This window comes from Procambarus clarkii, chromosome 75 (genome assembly GCF_040958095.1).
Source record: "Procambarus clarkii isolate CNS0578487 chromosome 75, FALCON_Pclarkii_2.0, whole genome shotgun sequence".
Taxonomy (NCBI): Eukaryota; Metazoa; Arthropoda; class Malacostraca; order Decapoda; family Cambaridae; genus Procambarus; species Procambarus clarkii.
This window is the reverse complement of record NC_091224.1, coordinates 16,411,518-16,434,606: the sequence shown is the minus strand read 5'-3', so window position 1 is coordinate 16,434,606 and position 23,089 is coordinate 16,411,518. Positions and strand designations below refer to the sequence as shown.

Genomic DNA, 23,089 nt, shown 5'->3' with positions numbered 1-23,089 from the left:
AGTTGCTTAATTTAGAACCTGCATTTGAGGTCGATCTCGAACCTATTGTTGATGTGACGACTTATATTCAATTTTGTAACTAGCTCATCAAGATTGTAACTTGCTTAGCTAAATGAATTGTGGGGTTCAGTCCCTGAGCCCATTATGTGCCTCTGTAACCCTTTCCACTACCGCCCACAAGATGGGTATGGGGTGCATAATAAATGAACTAAACTAAAAAACTATCACCTGTTGCAATTTGAACAGACCCATCAGGGTAAGCATAGCCAGATACGTCCCAGACGAGTTGCCCACCTCTTACTTTATTTCCAAACACACATAAACGTCCACTAACCCCTTCATGCTAGATTTATTTTTATTTTTATTTAATAGTAATAAAAACATTACCAGTTTTACCAATTTAATTAAAAAAAATACAAATTTTTAACATTTTGTGTGTGTGCGCGCGCGTGAACGCATTTGTGACGAGTGACGAGTACGAGCTCAGTACGACAAGCTTCAGTAAACAAAGCAGCGTGTAGAGGAGAGGGTGTTCAAGGTTGGCAGTCGGTTATCATGGCAGATAAGCTTTCTACCAAAATCAAAGGCTTGTTCGAGAGTGATAACACGAAGGTATGACCAGTTTAATGTTCCAGTTAATACAAAATTTTTGTAATGCAATGATTTGGGCAGCCAGTTCCATTCCGGTGCCTTAGGCACGTTTCTTTACACCTAATGCCAATGTTCACCTAGCAGTAAATAGGTAGTCTAGAGTTAAGCAATTATTGTACTCGCCTAGTTGTGCTTGCGGGGGTTGAGCTCTGGCTCTTTGGTCCCGCCTCTCAACCGTCAAGCAACTGGTGTACAGATTCTTGAGCCTACTGGGCTCTATCATATCTACATTTGAAAATTGTGGGTTGCATTTTGGGGAAGTTCAATAATAGTCCTAATTGGACCTCGATAAGCCTAGCAGGCTTCCTGTTCCCGAAAATGTAAACCAAACTATGAAGTCTACCAAGACTGGATATGCTAGGTAAGAGACATTGCTTATATTCAGATTAAGTGCGTTTCAAAAACCGGTTGCTCCATCCTGGTGCTAAATATAAATAGTCTTCCAGGCTTGGTGCCTTTTGATTATTACTATGCATACTTGGTCATGTCATACATAAATTATTACTGTTACAAATTATAATTGTATTTTGTAATGATTTTGTTGCTCTACATTATATAATATTCTTCACACGTTGCTATTGGTGGTTTGGGGGCTATGACATCACCAGGTTGTATGATGGCACAAACAAAGGTTGCACTTATGGTCAAATCATACATGAGTGTTTCAACCAAGCTCTCTTTTAATTGTTAAATCAAAATATATATCATTAGGTTAGGCAGTATTAGCTTAGGTGGGTTGGATTATGATATTTTTTTTAATCCATTGGTGAACCTTCTTGGGTATGAAGTGACTTATATCTAGTTGCACAATGCCTAGGGGGTCATATAAAGGTCATTTGTCACCCTCTAACGATATTGCTGACTATATCTGAAAAAGCTGACCAAAGGCTGGGTGTTTCAGTTAGTTTTAAGATTTGCCAAAAAATGTTGTTCATGATTAGTGGCACTATAACAAAATATTTTAATGCAGTTTCAATTATGTGTAATGTAATATGTATGTATTTTGTATAAATTATAATATTATTCCATACACAGAGAAATCACATTAACGTGATGTATCAAAGAACAAATCTTCAGGAACCTTGATGAGGGTTTGAACCTATGCATATCAATTATTTACACATGTTATATCAATGTTAAGTTGAGTTCTGTTTTATAGGTCTATAGAATTATTGATATTGTACATAGACACTTCACACACAGCTCATTTTCTAATTTAAAAAAATATACAATACAGTATATTATTAGGGTGGGTTAGCTATGATTAGCTATGGTATCCAAATGCTTCACACACATGTTATTTCATCTGTAAAAGCTAAATTTAAAAGCTCTATTGTATTTTAGTTTTCTAGTGTCAGGAACAGGAAACTCATGGAATTTAATATTCATAAAGAAATGTAATGTACCAATAGTGTGAATGCTCAATGTAATTATGGAAAAAGTGCCTGGAGGCAGGGGAGATACCAGCAGCACCTAAATCAGCAGATATAGCTCCTCTCCACATGGGTAGTAAGTAGTAAAGCTTTGGCAAAAAATTATAGACCAGTTGCACTATCATCACATAATAAGTTTTTTAAAAGAGTGATTAGGAATCAAATTTATAGTTTTATAGAAAATAATGAACTACACAACCCAGGATAACATGGATTTAGAGTGCGAAGATCCTGTTTGTCACAGTTTCTCAACCACTGACAAAATCACAAAAGCCTTAGAAGAAAGGCAAAATGTAGATGATGTATACACAGACTTTGCAAAGGCATTCGACAAATGTGACCATGCAGTGATAGCCCATAAAACGAGATCAATAGGAATAACGGGTAAAGAGGGTGTTGGATTTTCAACTTTGTTAAACAGAATACAGAGAGTGACGGTCATTCAAATAAGATATAGTCCAAGTGCAGTGAAAAACTGTACCCCAGGGCACAGTCCTTCCACTACTGCTATTTTTCATTCCTATCCCAGATATTGACAAAAATATGAGTCACAGCTTCGTGTCATCCTTTGCAGATGGTTAAAAAATCAACATGAAAAATTTCTCTGTAGAAAATACTGAAAAATTGCAAGCAGATATTAGTAAAATCTTTGATTGGGTAACTGAAAACATGATGTTTAATGGTGATATATTCCAGGCACAGTACTTAGGTATGATGGAAACGAGGAACTTAAGTGAAACACAGGGGTAAAGGACACAATCAGACCTACTCATGGAAGGAAAGCAACGTGCAAAAGATCTAGGAATTATGATGCCTGACGACCTGACATTTATTGAATATAACAGAGCAAATATAGTACAGTAGCGGCCAGGAAAATGATAGGATGGATTATGAGACCCTTCAAATCCAGAGACCCCACAGCAATGCTAATATTATTTAAATCACTGGTGCTATCCTGTCTTGAGTATTGCTCGGTACTCGCTTCCTTTTTCAGAGCAGGAAAGATCCCTGAATTTGAGGGAATACAGAGAACACATACGGCATGCATAGAAATAATAAAACATCTAAATTATTGGGACTGTCTCAAAGATCTCAAAAGGTACTCTTTGGAAAGGAGATGAGAAAGGTATCAAATAATATATAAAGTATATGAAGGCCAGGTCCCAAATTTGCACAGTAGAATAATACATACTAGAACAAAAGATATGGAAGGAAATGCAAAATAGAACCAGTGAAGAGTAGAGGTGCCAGAGGCACAATCAGAGAACACTGAACATTAGAGGTCCACAGCTGTTCAACACCCTCCTAGCAAGCATTAGAAATACTGCTGGAACAAAGGTGGATGTGTTCAAGAGGCACTTAGATAAGTTCTTGCAAAAAGTGCTGAACCAACCAGGCTGTAGTGAATATGTGGGCTTGCGGACTGCTCCAAGCAGCGACCTGTTGGATCAAGTTATCATAAGTCTAGCCTGGCCTCAGACTGAGCTCGGGGCAGTAGAAGAATTCCCAGAACCCTCTCCAGGCATGCCCTATGTATGGCCTCCACAGAATGCAACCCACAATAATTGCAAACTCCAGGGTACATATTTATTGCTAAGTGAACAGAGGAATCAGGGTAAAAGAAACTTTCCTAAATGTCTCTGTCCTGGCATATGAATCAAACCAGTGACTTTTTGGTTGTTTTGTACATAAACATTACATATGCATCACACATTATCACGAGACGAGTTAGTTACAAAAAATCTGAAGTCCCGAAATCATCTCAAGATAACCTCAAGATAACCTCAAGATAACCTCAAGATAACTTCAAGATAGCCACCTCGTGTATGAAGTGATGTACATCCATTTACAATTTGAGACTGCAGCATTTGGATTAATGAATCTTTTGTAATTTGCCATTGGAAAGGACAAACAATTGGTGACCTTTATAATAGTGAAATAACCCATGAAACCATTAAAAATTTATGAATACCTCTGATACAGGCCAGAGGGAGGCTACATTCTATAAATACAGTATGAGGCACCTTCTCATTTGAATACTGCTGATACAACATTTATATCTTTAGTTTTTTCATGATCAAGTTTTAAAAATAAGTCGGCTTTTGTTCTCTCCATTTTTATGTATACAGTACTGTAACTAGATAGGGTGCCCAGCTGAACCTGAGTTTGTCTTCCCTCTCTTTTTTTCTCTTTCCTCCTCTCTCTTTTTCTCTTTCCCTCTCTCTTTTTCTCTTTCCCTCTCTCTTTCTCTCTTTCCCTCTCTCTTTTTCTCTTTCCCTCTCTAACACTGTAAGTGATTTTTAGTTACATATTAACATAAGAGTTGAGTCTAGCATGAGAGGGAATTGCAGGCACCAGACATCCTGGCATTAGACAATGGTAACTCATATCTTCAGTGTGCGAAATTGCACTTTGACCCAAAAGTCAGGTCATAGGGACCACACATTAATGACAAGTCAGATACCATGACTCACTCATTGGATAATTGTGAGTCACCAGTGCCAGCTTGCCTTGCTCCCTTCCATGAAAGAGCAGCCACCTGTCCATTGTTCAGTAGCAAGATAGCCTCAGGCTATCTGGAGCCGGTCGGCCGAGCGGATAGCACGCTGGACTTGTGATCCTGTGGTCCTGAGTTCGATCCCAGGCGCCGGCGAGAAACAATGGGCAGAGTTTTTCACCCTATGCCTCTGTTACCTAGCAGTAAAATAGGTACCTGGGAGTTAGTCAGCTGTCACAGGCTGCTTCCTGGGGGTGGAGGCCTGGTCGAGAACCGGGCCGCGGGGACACTAAAAAGCCCCGAAATCATCTCAAGATAACCTCAAGAAGAGGCTATCTCATGTAGGTGGGAATTAGCTTCTTGGTTACCAAATAAATATCAGAGCAAGCTTGAAGACAAAGTAGGGAGATCTACACTCAGTGAGAGCGCTTCAGTGTCCACCATTGTAGACCCAGACCCAAGCACGAGGCCCTATGTGGCCTAGGTATTGAGCCACCCCCATCCCCTCCCCCCTTCCTTTCCGGTTAACTCATTATTTGCGACCTGGACGAGTTGTGTGTATACGGGGTGATATATAATACTGTGGTTCCCATTTAAATGTTTTGTGAATATGTCAGGGACAGTCAGTCATGCCATTTTCTCAATTTTCCCTCAATGACTTTAGCTTGGGTTGGTCTTTAATATTGATACATGTAGAGTAAATAATTAATAAATGTCAGCTATTAACTTTTGAAAGCTTGTTTTTAAATGCAAATATCCTACATATTGAATTCTTCATAAACTCATGCGTGGTGTAAGGAAGAGTGAAGGGCACTCCTCAGTTTTACTTACTGATTAGATTTATCATGAGATTAATGTTATCCATACATGGAGATAACGAGTTTGAAAGACAAATATATTTTTGCCTATAAAGTTAAATGAATGTTGGTAGCATATTTACCTTCCACTTTAGCCCTTTTTCTTCTTTATCTCTAATTTCCTGTTCTATGCTGTTCTCCTTTACTCCTCTACGCCTTTCTTCATTTCTTTCATATTTCTCACATCACACACTTGATTGTTGCATCTCTTCCCCTCTCCCTCCTCCATTAATCTTTTTTCCTATTGCCCCTCTCTGATCTTTTTTCCCCTATACCCTTTCTTCCTCCTTATCTGTTGACTACCTGTTGATTACTCCAAGGATCAATGTCCTCACAGCCCGCCTTTGACTTGGCCTCCTGGTTGCTGGTCTGATCAACCAGGCTGTTTGATGCACCTGCTTACAGTCTTATATCCTAATCTCAGCCTAATTGATCAGGGATCCTTTGAAGGTGCCTGTTGAATTCTTTTGAACGCTGCAAGAGGTCGGCCAGTTATGCCCTGTATGTGTAGATGAAATGTGTTCATAAGTAATTTATATTGTTAAAATTTTTCCAGCTAAATGTACAAGCATTAATAAAAAATAAAAGTAATTTTTGTTACTGTATTTAATATTTTATAGCTACTGAAAACGTTAGTGGCACTAAGACACTGCTGGCTTTGTATGCTCATTTTTGGAGACTGAGCCCCATAACTGTATGTAAACAAAGAGCACATGGTTGTATGGTATCACATAAAAGAAATCTGTACTGGACTCGGTAATATGTGCTTATAAATACTGTACAATATTTTAATGTGCTGGCATGAACTTCAACTAATATGGTATGTCTGAAGTAATTCCTTTAACTTCATAATTATTTTGTACATTTTTGTCATAAATTTAATCAGTAAATGTAAAAGCAAGATTTCCTGCAACAGATTGATTATTCATTAAATTCCAGTTGACGTGAACAACGGTTTGAACTCGCAAAATAGTGTATTGTAATCTGAATTGATTATACACTCTACTCAACCTAAAAATGTTTAGAATAATTAGTTCCAGACCCATTCCAAACTTTAAAATACATAATCAGATTCAGATTAGAAAGAACTGGAGTGAAGAGGGGTGTTTCTTGTCAATAAGTTAAGAGATAATGTAGTAACTGTAAGAATAATAGACATTAGTTTAAGATGTTTAATGTGTAGTGAGGAAAGTGTATGGTAGGAGAGTGGAAAGGTACAGGAAATAACTGAGAAATTGTTCAGCGATGAACAGTGTATACATTAGCTATTTCCATTGAAACAACTCAGAGAAGGCATCTTAACAATATTGTATGATGTACATGGCATTTATGAATTTTGAAAATGCATACAACAAAACTAATAAAGAATGACTTCCAAGAGTGATGAGCAAGTATTAAGTTGGCAGTGCTGCTAAAGGCTAGGGAAATTTTCTATGTAGGCGTAATTAGTGATTTGACATTAATATAGGTGTTCATCATGGTTGTCCCCCCTCCCCTTTGAGCTCGGGGGACAGTATGGTGCTTCTGTAGTTGCCTCGATTCTTTCCTCCTTCTGCGATAAGTTCTGCTTGTAAGGTGTCCTTGGTGGTGACCTTCTTTTGTGTCTCGAGGTCGAATATGTCATCCAACAGGATTTCCAACTCCACTTTCCGGGCCATCTCACATGGTCTGGACATAACATGACAGTTTATACCCAGATTTAGGAGAGTGACTTGGTCCTCAGTGAGGTTGATTCCTGCAAGGTTCAGGAAGCCGTGTCTCGGTCGTGGAATTGCCATAGGTCCTCCATATAATGTTAGTTTCTTGATTATCCTGGTTTTGGTGCTGAGGTGATGTCGATCTGTGAGGATGTCGAGGTGTTGCTCGATGCGAGTACGGAGACTTTCGTCGATGATCTGATTCGAAATCCGATACACAAGGCAGAAAATGAAATCAAAGACAACAAAACGCAACTACTTCATGCTACAAACCAATGGAACAGCAACATCGACGAAAGTCTCTGTACTCCCATCGAGCAACACCTCGACATCCTCACAGATCGACATCACCTCAGCACCTGTGGTTTCTGTTCTAGGTTCTAATAACAAAAACAGGAATCTCTTTAAGCACCAACGTATATGCTAAGCCCACCAACATAGGATTATGCCTGAACGGTAGAAGTGAGTGCCCCCAAAGATACAAAGCCAGTGTTCTCACTGCTTATATTCGTCGAGAGTTTGAAATAGTAACTCGGGTATGTATTGGTGAACAACGGATATAGCAACGCGGAAATAAACGCTGCTATAAGAAGACACTTGGACCGTTGGTATAATCCTGAACCTTGAACAGAAACCACAATACCTCCAATCAAATTATATTACAAATCAACCATGCACAGTGAACATATAAAAGAGGAAAGAATAAAGAAAAAAATAATCCGTAAAGGAGTAAAAAACATTACTCCTAACCAAATCATAAACCTGATAATATTCTACAAAACCAAGAAGATTTCCGAACTCCTTATCAAAAACAGCCCGAAGCCGACGGAGAATCCTCTACAGCAGTCAAGCGTTGTATACATATACACTTGCCCCCATGAAGGATGTAACCTTCAATCTAAGTACATAGGTATGACGTCGACCAAGCTGACGAGGCGTTTGACAAGCCATCTTCAATCCGGTGCCCCCAGGAATCACATGAGACAAGCCCAAGCCTATATATTTATTATAATAATATATGCAGTGAAAGAAATCGCCCAAAGAATGTGTTATGTTTACCATATTTCTCTGGGTTTGAGAATATTGTCAAGGCCTTGAAACTTTTTAATATACATGTATTGTTTAGCTACGAAAATACTGTTGGTAAGCTATTAGTTAGGAACAGCCCTCGCAGTGATATTTGTCATCTATAAAATACCTTGTAAAGACTGTAATAAGTTCTATGATGGGCAAACATCTAAAGATTTGAAATGTAGAATTTCGCAACATAAATACTCTGTAAGACATGGCCAATTGTCTAATGCTTTGTTTGTTCATCTGTCAGAAGATGCTCACCAAATTGATTGGGAGATGGCTTCTTCAGTAACGAATTGTAAAAGCACCTATAACAGAAAAATAATTGAATCTGCTTTGATACAGATCACAAAAGAAAGTAATTTGAACATTAGCAGTGGTTTATATAACTTAGATCCATTTTTAATAGATCAATTAAAGGGCGATTTAAGTAGGATCATTGGAACACATTTCTCACTAATTCATTGTAAATATTTACTATTTTATGCTATAATTATCCATGAGTTGGGCCTGTGCGTGGTTGCTGCATCGGATGGGCCAATAGGCCGTCTGCAGTGTCCACGTATTGTACCTCACCTCACTCCACCATTCTCTCCTGCCTATTTATGTCCAATACCCGACCTGTAAAATCACTCCTTCTGAAAATGTATTAATATACGAAAGTACTTAAGGAAATTCCTGTGTCAATTTTCCTCCGTGGTCTGACACTGTTATATATATATATATATATATATATATATATATATATATATATATATATATATATATATATATATATATATATATATATATATATATATATATATATATATATATATTTATATATATATATATATATATATATATATATATATATATATATATATATAACAAATTATATATATAATTTCTTATAGTATATTTTTATACTATAAAAAGAATAGTTATTAGTAATAACTATCTTAGTTATTTTTTATAGTATATATTTTTTTTCTTTATATTAACGAAATATTTTAAATACACGGTAGGTTAAAATTTGAGACAAGCATAAACTGAGGATGTGTTGCTAGGCTGATGGTTAAGAAAAGGCCAATATTAATGTGCCTTAATTGGCAATAAAACGCCCCAATTTTGACAGTCTAGTAATTTCCGATAACTATGCTATCTATTAGATGAGATGGCAGGTTAACTATTAGTAGTTAGTATTAAGAACAAAGGTAACTGCAGAAGGCCTATTGGCCCATATGAGGCAGCTCCTATTTATAACCACCCAATCCCACTCATATACATGTCCAACCCACGCTTGAAACAATCGAGGGACCCCACCTCCTCCACGTTATGCGGCAATTGGGTCCACAAATCAACAACCCTGTTGCTGTACCAGTATTTACCCAAGTTTTTTCTAAATCTAAACTTATCCAATTTATACCCATTGTTTCGTGTTCTGTCTTCTGTTGATACTTTTAATACCCTATTAATATCCCCTCTATGTCCATTCATCCACTTGTAATCCTCTATCTTGTCACCCCTAACTCTTCGCCTTTCCAGTGAATGCAACTTAAGCTTTGTTAATCTTTCTTCGCATGAAAGATTTTTAATTTGGGGAATTAACTTGGTCATCCTACGCTGGACACGTTCAAGTGAATTTATATCCATTCTATAGTACGGCGACCAAAACTGATCTGCATAACCTAAATAGGGCCTAACCAGAGCTAGATATAGCTGAAGAACCACACCCGGTGTCTTGTTACTAACGCTTCGATTAATAAATCCCAGTGTCCTATTTGCCTAATTATGAACATTCATGCATTGATCCTTTTGTTTTAAATTCTTACTAATCATAGCTCCCAGATCCCTTTCGCAATCCGACTTCGCAATCTCAACACCATCTAGCTCGTATCTTGTAACTCTATCATAATTACCTAGCCTCAGAACTTTACATTTATCAGCATTAAACTGCATCTGCGAATCCTTTGACCATTAGGATGGAATATCCGAGTTACAGCTCCACTCCTGTGCCAGGTAAGTTCACTACAGGCTCACCATACAGCCCGCACTACTTGAAACTTTTTGTTCCCAGTAGCTGAATTTTAAACAACTATGATGGAATATCGTTAGCCTACATTTTCATAAATTTTAATGTGCAATATTTTTTTTTTTTAATGTAAATATTGATGTTCTACAATATTTTATAATTTTGTGCATAGTTTGGCTGACAGAAATATTTGAACGTAATATGTATATGTAAATGCTTTTCATTCAAAAACACCTTTACCTTTACATGGGGCAAGCTGCAGGATTTACAAGCATTTGACCAATGAGCATGGGATAGAATTGACTGCAAGAGATGGGGGGGGGCCAATCTCTTGGAGTTTATTTGCTTGCAGTTTGTTTTGTAGGAGGGATGTTTGAAGAAAGGGAAGGAGAGAAAATGGAGAGGTGGTTTAAGGGAGAGAGCGGGACCGTGTGTTACATGGAGAGACGGTGGGAGGGGAGGGGGGGGGAGATGTCAGAGAAAGTTGAAGGCAGGAAAGGGGGTTTTAGAAGACAGTTTTCAGGGAGTTGGGAGGGAGAAATGCAGGCACAGCCGGGACCCCCCCCCCCCCCAGTCAATAATTATAGACCAGATGAAATGAGATAATATCTCTAGCAACTATTTCAGTCACTAACAGATACTAAACGATATCCATATAGTCGATCTTCGCAATACGTGCAGTTTGCATGAAGGGTTTTTCCTCCTGACGACTGACTAGTGGTGATGTTAAAAGAAGACTCACTCACAGTGGTGCATCAATGTTCATAATTTGGCAGAGATTGGAAGTTATCGATGTCGGAAAGGATGGCAATTCAATTTCTTACTTTATTTTGCACCCTATACCCATCCCGTGGGCGGTAGTGTAAAGGATTACAGAGGCACATAATCAGTTCAGGAACTGAACCCTCTAGTTCGTTTAGCTAAGCAATAACAATTTTTGACGCTAGTTACACAATTATCAACATTATATATACTGTACATGTACACATACTCATGCATGTATCCTCGTATGGGCCAATAGGCCTTCTGCAGTTACATTTGTTCTTGTGTACATATATATATATATATACATACACATATTTAATCACCTACACAAATACACACACCAATAGTCTTTTGTATGACTTGTGATTATTGGGAAGAGGCTCACAACAGTCACTATACAAGGCACTTTACATCTATGGTGAGTCACACAGTTACTAGTCTTGCTCCACACCCACCCAACTGGGCGGTAGCGTTACAGTCATGTGCATGCATTACCTACAGTAAGCAAATTTTGGATACTTCGCTAAGATTTCGGGCAGCACATCATTATGAATGATGTACATACACATTTCTTGGACACCATTGATGGTGTTATCTCTAAATTGAAATGGCAAAGATGAAGAGTTGTGTTAAAGCTTACAGTCTATAAGAAAGAACTTTACAATAATAACAATAAATAAAAAAATGGGGATTTCTAGATTCACGGGTGAAGGAATCCCGGCCCTATTGATTTGGACCGGCCCATTCGCCAAGTGGAGCTCTCCAGAGAGGGGTTAAAGGGGGGGGGGTTCCACTAATTTCCTTTTCCATAACATATTTGTTAATTACTTTCTTTGGAAATATCGTGGAGTATTACACGTTTATTGTGTTTGACAATCACTTTACCAAATCCTTGTAAATAAAAACTTTTCCCATAATTTCGTCCTATGGTTCCAGACTTGTGATTCATAGTACAGTCGGGTGCGTTCTCGACTCATAATCGGGAACTCTGGGTTTGATTCCTGGTCGGGACAGAAGTGGTTGGGCACTTTTCCTTTCACCTAGCAGGAAATATGTACCCTGGAGTTCGGCAGTGTTGCGGGGTTGCATCCTGGGAAACGTCGGCAGTTTGACCTTAGAGGAGGAACTCGATATAAGCCTAAAGTACACGTGTTTCATGTCCCCGACGTTATTTCTGACTTATAGGACCCGCTTTACTGTAGATTACCTATAGAAATTTGCCTATTTTTTTATAATAAACTTAGGGCCTACGCATACGAACATGTAGCACTCCCGTTACCCTTAGCTATACCAGTGTAAGAGGTTACAGAATTATTGCAAAAAGTTATAGCTACATTTACCTATTATTCCTGTATCGCAAGATGGAATGTCATCCACAGAATGCAAGTTGGGATTTTACTAGCCTGCACTTCCAAATGGTGTTACATAGTTTTCCCGGCTTAATGCCTTTTTGTTACTTTGCTTGTACGTGATATGTCTGCCACTGATAATCCTGCACTCCCCAGAGTTCAATTCTCTCCCACAAAACGTATAACAGTCCCGATCTTGCTGAAATTCTTGTTACTCGCGCTGAAAATGCACTAGAAAAGACGCTGGACCGATTCCTAAATTTTTTTTTTACCCAAGTAAACCAACCCATCTCTGAGGCTGACCCAACAAACACCCCCCCCCCTCCCAATCGACATCTACAATGACATCCGCCCTAACACAGCTACCATTGCTGGAAATCCAGCGTTTGAACTGATGCTGGAAAACCTCCTAAATGACTTTGCAGCACGCCTTACCAAAGTTACTCCCAAGGCTAACTTGCCACAAACTCGAACCACCGGCACCAAGAGTAAGAAAACCCCAGTTGTACAAACCTCCCAACGACCTGGCACTCTGACTGAAAAAACACACAAACCACATACTCCCACGACACATTCTCCAACCACCCCCATATTCAACACGGTGTACTACTGGCACGTCAAAGAAGACCGATGTATTCACATCTCAGGCGTAAAAATCCTTAATACAACACAACCCATCTTACCATAACCCAACCTACCCCAAAGTACTTAATATACTCTAACTTACCATACCATAATCTACCCTAACCTATCTGAATTGCGACTAACTCCCAAACCTACTTCGACTCACAATCTCAGTCTCTTGACTAAACCACACACTTTTCATAAAACAGCAACAATGATACCACCATTAAATTAGAATATTGTTGTTTTTTAATTGTCTAGTATACATGCCTATAGCGTATGGACGAAAAAATCGGGTTGAGAGTAACGCACACGAACCAGTGTATCATTGTACCTCCATATGTGTTAACATAAAATATATTATTTATTATAAATAATAAAAACAAATGAACTTTGTATAAATACATGTGTTAATTAGAGCAATGTAAGTTTCTCAAGTTAAAGTTCAAGTGTTTATTGAGACTTAAGTCTCTCATTGTATGGGAGTGGCAGGAGTGGGGCCTCGGCGTGTGTAGGGGGCGGGAGGGGGGTGTTCTCGGGTGCGTACCAGCGTATAGTGCGTCAGAACACGTTGGGGAGGCGTGGTGTGTAAGGTGATACATGAATAACGAGAGCCATGTATTAATTGACACCAGACAAGGTCTGGCACAGTTGGTGAGATTGAGTTCTGTTTCTGTCGCCCAAGCGGTACAGGTTTGAATGTAAATAGCCACATGAGCTGGGAAAGTAAAAATAAAAAAGAAAAGAAAATTGAAGCTTTCATGTAATTAAATATTCTTGTATAGAGATGTCTTAGCGTTTTGCTTTGTTTTTTTCGTTAGTTATATTTCTGTTCATTATTTTGAATATCTCGTATTAAATTAAAGCATAAATGAGCTTTCTAAATGGTTATTGGTCATTCCTTATTCGTATTGCTTCTACCCGGTTATTCATAACACAACCGTTGAAAAGATAGATGGCTAGGAATTGCGGATAACAAAATTAGTACAATGCTGTACTATTAAATTGCCTTCCTCCTCCTGCCGAGATATTTAGACCCTTTTTGCTTGTTTACTTTTTTTTTTACAGCACCGCTCCTGTGCCAGGTAAGTCCACTACGGGCTCACCATAGCCCGTGCTACTTGGAACTTGTTCGAGTAGCTGAATCCATAACAACAACAACAACAACTTTGTTTACTTTGCTGTTGTCACAGACGGTGATCAATAGTCTAGTAGGCTTGATGCCTTTTGATAATGGCTTGCTATTAGTCAGCGTACAAGTACACACGAAGTCAATGGTATATATTTTAACAAAAATAGAGTAGCATGAAATCATAAAAATCAGGTTGAAATTAAATGGTGTAGTTCTAAGAGTTCATCACATATTGAAGAAACTCATTTTGCTTGAGGTACCCAGCAGTGTGTACTGGATACCAATGTTGAAGGATTTTATCATGTTCCAGAGAGTTTCTGAAATTGAGTTTCAGTGGTAGGCGTAGTTTATTTGTCAGTTACTTTATAACATTGGATTGAACTCCAATCACACTTGGGGTTGGGGTTCAAGAGTTGGTATAAGAAGCAGTAAGAGGGTCAGGAGACATGGGAATAGGCGAATGACTGACTGGGGCCCAGCAGCTGAAATTTATCTTGTAAGCACAGGCAAGTTGGTACATAAACGCGCACAGTAATCTATGTGTAGTGATTTTTGTCTACACGGTTCAACAAAATACAGCACAAAAGACAAAACATGTGGTACTGCATTAGATGTTTTGTTTCTTGGACTGCAAAATGCATGTTCCTCTTTGTACAAAGTATCATTGTATTTTTCATGATTTAATAGATTGATATTTTTCAGGTTCAGCAAAATCAACGTGGCGTGCCTACCGATAAGAAAGAATTGTTTGCATGGCGCAATACAAAAAAATTTATTTATCTACCTCCAAGAGGACAGGAGGCATTCTTTAAGTAAGTTTTACATCATTGTAATGGGAACAATTGCAGAGTTTTATGTAACCTTGTACAGTGGCACCTCGACATACGATTGTCCCTACTTAAGATAATTTCGAGTTACGATGTAAATTTCATTGAAAAATGCGACTCGACATCCGATGGTGTCGTCGACTTCCGATATTTGTTGGTACACGTTCGGGTCGACCGAGCACGTGGTTCCCAGTCACGCGGCCGACCTGCCTCAGTTTACTACAGCTGCCCGCTTAGTGACGATCGCGCCTATAAGAAATTCTGCTTTTATGGTGATTTTTTGCATTTTGAACATTAAAGTAATTATTATATAACACGCCATGAGTCCCAGGAAAGTCAGTGGAAAAGCTCAACATATGAAAACCCATGTAAGGATGACCATAGAGCAGAAACAAGAGTTCAGAATGTCTCTTCCTCAACGATTAAGAAAATGTGTGCAGCATGGGAAGAATTGCAAACCTTTGCTGAAACGACTTGCCCAAATCAAGCTGCAGTAGGTCGTTGCCTTAACCTATTCAATGACACTGTGATGCATCATTACAGACAAATGTTAAAATGAATGGAAAAACAAATGTCTCTTGACAAATTTGTAGTGAGACAAACAAGCACTGAACCACAACTAGGTCCTAGTGGTATTCAGGCAAAACGTAGGAGAGAGAGTACCCCGGAGAAAACATCACTGCCTGATGTGATAATGGAAGGGAACTCCCCTTCCTAACAGCAACAACTCTCCTCCTCCCCCCTTCATCACCATCTTCCATACACCATCAAGAGCCCTCCATAAAGGTAAGAGACACTTTGGTACTGTACTGTTAGAAAAAAAAACATTGTATTCAGTATAAAATATATTTGTATGTTAATATTTTGGAGGGTGGGGAACGGATTAATTAAATTCCCTTTAATTCTTATGGGAAAAATCGCTTCGACTTACGATACGTCTCTGGGAACGGATTAGCATTGTAAGTGGAGGCCCCATTGTAATGCAAGTAATTGTCGCTATGCTTTTTCTTGTATTTCAGATATCTTCGAGGTGACAGTTATTCGGAAGATAAAGACATTATAGATATAGATGTCAGAGCATCAGGAGTGTCACATGATGCTAGAAGGTATCAGTTTTGGCTGAAAACAAAAGAGATGCATTTATCAAACCTTTTTAACAGTTATGTTTATGATGATACCCGTTTATTAGAAGTTGACAAAATTTTACCTAAACCCACAAATGTTGATTATGCTGAGAATGCTAGGAATATTGATGATTTTGTAGAGAAATTAATAGACATGATGGAACCATATCTAGATCAGAAATTTACTGAATTTAAGGAAGCTCTTGAAAATTTATATGGGAAGAATGGAGAAAATATAAAATAGTGTTTTTTAAATAGTAATAGTGGTTTTTAAAATAGTAAAAATAAAGTTACTAAGAAATTTGAATGAATGCATTAATTCTATTCCAAAACCAATACAACTAGCTCCCATGATTGTAGTGCATTTTTTCTAGTGATTGAAACAGGTGCTTGTGATTTTGAAATATAAACTATGAATTTCCCAGCAAGTTTCAACTAAACTTTTCTTTTCAACATGGTTATTTGAAAGGAAACTGAAATATTTTCCTTGCAAGTGCTTTCTGTGGTTTAAAAAATGTTTAGAATAACTAGACTAAAAATGCTCTCCATGTGTGCATTTTAGATTACAAATCAAATCACTTATATTCCATAAAATTGCTCAGTCATAATGTTCAGTTTTATATTAAGTATACAGTATAGAAATATTTTCTACTTTTCTGGAAATGTTTATAGCCAGTTATGTTGGTGAGATCATATGTTTGTAATTTATTTTTAGTCATTGCTTTTAATATTCCATCCTAAAAGGTTTTATGGTTGGGTTACCATTGTGACTAATGAGAATGTAACTGTAGAACACACATTAGCACACTTAACAAATGAAACAATTAAGAACAAAGAATTGTATAACTAGGTATATTTCTTGTATATTTTATCATAAGAATTGCCATGCAATTCTTATGATAAAAAGATGGGAATCTTGATAAAGATGATAAAAAGTGCAGAATCAGCCTCGGATCTGAGGCTTGCACTGGGTCCAAACCTTTAATTAGCTCAATGTAGCGATGGCGTGAACATTGTTTCCTAAAAATTCTTGCATCTTCAGTTTTGTCTCGTTGGTTTGCTTTTTGTTTTCACTGAACTTCTGTAATAAGAAAGATTTTTTATTTTTGCTCTTGTCTGCCTCGTCTTAAATATCAGGGCTCACTTTAGACCTTTAATTGTTATTGTTTGATCCTTAGGCCAGTGTGTTCACTCTTCTTTTGTGCCCTAATAACAGTTGTTATATCACTTGCATGTAAATAGTCACCTACTAATATATTTCTGAAAATGTTCTCTGCACATCAGACGGCTTCTTACTCATGTCTGGGTCTAAACTTGGTAGAATCAGCAGCCATGTGCAGATAAGCAATTCTACAATCATACTTAACTGCAGTTTATTTGTATGTTTCATCGGAGAGTCCAAAGCATTGTCAGAGCTGTGATATCAAATAACCAGCAGGGTTGGATATCAATGAATGAATATAGTTGGTCTCCATACATTCCGTAAGTTAGCAATCAGAAAATGTAATTTTTAAGTCTGCAATACAGCACATGCTTGCATTTGGTTTGTTACTCAGGTCTTGATAACCATTACTGTCTTGTCATATTAACAAAGTTTACATTTTTATCTGCATCTGCCAATTTCATGAATGTTAAGTATAAGAAAATTATATGTACTGTAATGAGAAATTATGCAGGAATATTTGACAGTACTGTATAATTTAAATTTTTCAAATGTTCAACAAAGTTATAATTGTTTCGTCATAAGAAATTCATTCTTAAATCCAAGTGATCATTACAAGCTTGAATCATACATTGGAGCAGATAGTGAATTGCAGGAATATTCACTTAAATGAATTGCAGGATCTCTAAAAGGCAGCGATACTAGAAACTTTTAGATAAGCAAATAATGTTATATAAATGTTAGGATTTAGAACTGAATCTTGATAATTATCTTGAAATACCAGGCTTAACTGAAAACTGATAACGATAGTTTATATTTATTCATTTGGGTCACTGACTGTGTATACCTGTTGTAATAAAAGATATGAAAAGGGTTCAGTATTTAGTGTCGAGTCTGTTGAATCCAATGACCATAGAGCTGGTAAGAAGGGAATGGAAGAATGGATGAGGATGCACTGAATGGGATGTGAGGTGGAGGGGAAAAGTTAGGGTGGTGGCCCAGTCACCATGGATTAGAGCTTGCTGACGATAATAGGTAGGCATTTGAAGGTTACATGACGTCTTGCGGCAGATGTCACACAGGAGGTTCTGCTTTGCTGTGTTAGCCAGCTTCCTTCTTGGTGGTGTCGGGTGCCTGATTATTACATTTTCTTCTGTCTTTGTCCTGCATCTATTTGGCTGGTTACTGGAGAGGTTACTGTTTGGGTAACATTTGTAGCACATAGGGTTGAAGATTTCTTGGTATAGTACAGTAGTGTCGCAACCAGTGAATTGTCTCTGCTTCGACATACCACTTAAGGGGTAGACCCAGTTTCTTGTCTTCCCTGTAACTCTTGTTGTAATCTCTGGACATCTTGTCCTTTAGCACCAAAGTATAATTGCACTTAGTTGCGTCCATTATTATTTCCATCCACCAGCCATCTCATGTCCATATGAAGTTGATGGGGGGTGGCCTTGATGTAGTCTGAACGAGGTGTGGAGTGTATGGCTGTCATGTCAGCAGTTGTGGATGTGTGCTGGTGACGTCCACCGAGGCATCAGAGTTGATTGTAGAGTAGGACTCTTCCTGATTAGATATTGGCAGGGTTGCTGGCTCAGTTGCAGGATCAGCTGTAGGTAGGTTCCTCAGTTGTTGGAGTGGGCAGTCTTGCAGTGGGATGAATTACTAGGGGTCAGTGATGAAGGACCTGTTGCAGGAACATGGGACACTGTGGGTGAGGCTGCAGGTGCTGTTGCCAGAGTGGGAAGGAGGTCATCAGGTCGGTTGCCAATTTGCAGTGACCAGCCTGTTTATGGCATGATGTAAAGGCTGATGTCTTTGCCAGTCATTTTGTCGGCAAGGTGGAGAAGTGCATAAAGCAAGGTGATGGTGGTGGTGGCTGCAGACGTCGCTGGTGGTAGTAAAGTTGGTTGGTTGTGGGTCACAACCACTGCCCAGGGGCCAGACGGTGGTGAGGTAGCTGCTCGAAGTGTACTGCCGGACAGGGCAGGGAATGCTTCTGATTGCCAGTTGGCCAGGCGTGGAGCATTGGAGGCTGCACTCGCCACCATTTTAAGTTCCTCCTGTCTGTAGAGGCAATCAGGTGACAGGGCAGTTTTCTTGCCATTGCAAAGTAGGCAGCATTGGTGGTTGGCTGTACAGCTCAACATGTGTAAATACTGCATTTCCCTATTGCTATGTGCATTTCTTGAAGTGCATACACTGGTAACACTTAAAGCACTACCTCAGCTCTGTGTACCTTTTCTTCATGAAGGTGGGTGCCATTGGAATTCTATAGCATGTAAGGCCATTTTCAGTGGCAGAAACCGCTGGCAATGAGTTTAGCTGCGACTGCAGTCAGTGCTAGGTTCTGAGAGTTGATGTTGGTGACGATTCCACCGTTTTTTTGGATGGTAATCCATGAGCTGATGCGTCTGGCAAATATGGTCCTATCTGCCAGGTAGTGCAGTAGTAGAGCGAGTGCAAGGTTGGCAGCAAGCAGGGCGGTCTGAGTTGGTGTGGAGAATGGTTTGTAGAGGTCCTTGTCGCTGGAGAATAGTAGTACTGTATTGTTTAACACTGCCTTTGCCTTCTTGGATGGTGAATATTGGCAGTATTGGAGATTTTCTTCAGTATTTTAGTCTTGGCGAGCGAGTGGTTATCACGGAATTGAACTTTTAAGTTTTGCACTGTGGTAACAGTAGCCCTGTACTATAGATGCACCGATAAACAAATCACTCCAGCTGCTACCCCCTCAGCAGTGCACAGTAGCGAAGGATGGTGGTGTTTGTGTTGAAGACGGGAGGAGCAGTGTCCTTTCATGTGTCCTTTTGATTAACTGTCTTGTGATCATTTAGTGTTATCAGGAACAAAAGTTACTATGGGGAATGCAAGAGCCTGATTTTTCTTTCAAAGTACTATACAGCAATAGTCATGCCATTTCCAGATACAGTAGTTTATACTGCTGTTAGTGTTAACTAATTTTAATGTTCAGATAATTCTAGATGTCTTTGAAATACGTTTTCTTTAGTGTTTCTTATTTCAGGTCTTAGAACATTAATGAATAATAACGTGTAAAGCTCCTGAAGGATGATCCTCAAAGTAAATCAGTTTTTCTTCATGGACTTTGTATCCCTGATGTATTATGCTTTCTCATAAAACGGTAAGTAGTACACTATTATGTACCACTAGATGAATCGCAATCATTTTCAAAGCTCCTGTACATTATATACACCTTCATATACGAAGGTGTTAGCAGTGATAAGTAAGTTTTCACCATACTGTACATTAAGTAATGGTGGTTTCACCATTACTTAAATGTACAGTAATGTACAATGTACTTCACCACATTGTACATTTAAGGTGGCCCAATATTTGTTCAGTGGTTATACTTCTGAAAAAGCTAAATAAAATTTCCCAGTGGGGACAACTGGTTGAAAGTGACCGACATGACATATTATAAACAGTATGTCAAGTCGGCCACTTTCAGCCAACGATGCCCACTAGGTTAAATGTGCAGCACAGTACTGTATGTGGGGAAAAAATAGGGTTCAGTACCAGCGAATTCCAAAACGTAACTTTTTCCATTCTCAAAACACCTATTTTAGTATGGATATTTAATAGTCACACAATATTCCAGCCACAAATTTAGTACTGTACATAATACAATCCAATGCTTGGGATGTGCAGTAATGCATAAATACAACTAAAAAATCTTGTAGATCGCAAGAATGTAGGGTGTGAAGGATTAGCATAAAGTATACATGCTATAGAAGTTTCACTCCTGTAATTTCGTAATGTGGTACTAGCATGCTTGACTCCGAATCTGCGTCATTCAACACTGCAGAAATTTCAGGCCACCTGTAATTATTGCAGAAAATAAGTACTTATTTATGACTAATGTGAAAAAATATATGAAATAATTTCATGTACTTAAATGCAATCACAGTACTTTTTTATCAAGTCATTTTTTAGTTTATTATAATGAACATGGATGGTGCCATGCTAATATTTGTGCAATTTATGGTTTAACATTAGGCATCTTGGGTCAAGTGCAACTCTTAAGGAAAGTTTTGTTTATTTAGACAGTATATTTCAATCCTTCTAAAAGGTTAATGAATTATCGTGCAATATACACACATTTGTAAAAAAAAAAAAAGCCTATACTGTAATAATTTTCAAGGTGATAATACCTGGTTATTGTACAGATAATAAGGACAAATTATGATACATTAGATTTGGACTTTGTCCCTTTCATTTGAATTCATTCTTTATCCTTTGTATATATATTTCACAAGGAATTTTGTTGCAATATCAGTGTGTATATTGTAGTGTTATAATACTGTATTCCATGTCTAACTTTTTATTTGGTAAAGCTTAATATCTATTACCATACAGTATTTTTAGTGCCAGAAGGACAAGATATTAGAGATCCACCAAGCTGTTTTGAATGCATATGCTTGTCTATTTTATGTTTATTCATTGCACTGTAATTGTTGCTATGCAACTAAACCATGAAATATATTAAATGGCAGTTTATTATGCCCATGTATCATCACCAGAGGATGAGTGCTAGACATTACCAAAAGTATTTTTGAACTGAAATGTGATATATTTACATATTTTGATTTGAACCTATGATTTTTTATAGTATAATACATAGTGCCATTTATTGCTTTCAGTATTCAAGTTACGTTATCATCCCTTCTTTGGATTGATATGCCCAGAAATTACTTGACAGACGAGTTTCTAGTGTTACTTTATTTTAAATTCATCCAAGTAATGCAATTTGTTTTTAAAGTTTTTATACTGTTGAAGTTAGAAAGTGATTGTTATCCTTTATGAATCATTGATATAATTTTATAATATATTCTATTTTGTCAGGAATTTTTTTAAATGTTAATTAAAATCATTTTTTGACATGGTAATGTTATTGAGCCCTTTATACTAAATATAATCAGGAATCATTACATCATTTGCTGCAAGTTTGCCATCACAATTTTTTTTAGTAGTTGCTACAATTTCAATGATTATTTCAGTCATTGAGCAGGACAAAAGACAGGCAGCCCTGAAACAGTTGCCACCTCATGACACTAGAGTATGCAGGAACGACAAAGGCCACACCAAGCCCTAAGGGGAAAAAAGAGGATTGTCCACTAGCCAGGACAACTCTGGGACCTTATTTTGTAACCAAAACCCCCCTCACTGTCTGGCTCGTTGTCGCCGTGAGGGGGCTTGGTGGGCAGCTGCCGGAGTGTGATGCTCCATAGGTCAGTCCTCTGTCCTTTTGCAGCCTTATGCTCCTGCTGCTGCCTTTACCAATTTTGCCAGGCCCCTTTTCCTTTTACTCGTGTTTCATTTTTCACCCCCCCCTCTTCTCCTATCAAATTGTCATTTCCTGCCGACCTTTTGCCTGTTTTGATTATTCTTTCGACCTTCTTTTGTTTTGACGCTCGGGTGTTTGAGGAGGCATACTCTTGCACCCGTAGAACTGTAGTACCCAACGTCTCGAGCGAGGGGAACCTTTTATTGTCAATCCTCCTTTCGTCACTGAACCCGCTCTCGACGGACTGACGGTTCTTAAGGTGGCGTTTGTGGGGCGTATACTCACGACGCACCCCTAGGGGGCCCCGGCAAGATCGGCGATAGCTTCTTGTTGGGTGTCCTGCCTCTAATTGTGGCTCCATGTGGGGGCACATTCGTGAATGAAAGTTTTTCCTCGTTTTCATGGCTGATAATGTTTCACTTGTATTTTCTCGGGCTCGTGGGGTGGGCGACCAAGCCCCCGAGTCAGACTGTGTTACCAGGCCCTGTAGCCCCTGCTGCATTGGGCCCCGACGACCTGACTACTCCCCTCAGCTCCCCTCCCTCCTCTGCGGTAGGGTCGAGTCCCCAGCCCCCAGT

At 38.5% G+C, this 23,089-nt stretch overlaps 1 protein-coding gene across 1 annotated transcript; it reads left to right on the top strand.

Moving 5' to 3' along the window:
- Positions 1–502: 502 nt before the first annotated feature.
- Positions 503–22,105, top strand: LOC123750732 (uncharacterized). Its single transcript, XM_069313234.1, has 3 exons — positions 503–612; positions 14,796–14,905; positions 15,940–22,105. The coding sequence occupies exons 1-3, from the start codon at positions 556–558 to the stop codon at positions 16,286–16,288; spliced, it is 516 nt and encodes a 171-aa protein (XP_069169335.1). The 5' UTR covers positions 503–555; the 3' UTR covers positions 16,289–22,105.
- Positions 22,106–23,089: the final 984 nt, after the last annotated feature.

Coding starts and splice junctions, on each gene's coding strand:
- LOC123750732 (XM_069313234.1), top strand. CDS start 556: ATGGCAGATAAGCTTTCTACCAAAATCAAAGGCTTGTTCGAGAGTGAT. Junction 613..14,795: donor TCGAGAGTGATAACACGAAG/GTATGACCAGTT, acceptor GATATTTTTCAG/GTTCAGCAAAATCAACGTGG. Junction 14,906..15,939: donor GGACAGGAGGCATTCTTTAA/GTAAGTTTTACA, acceptor CTTGTATTTCAG/ATATCTTCGAGGTGACAGTT.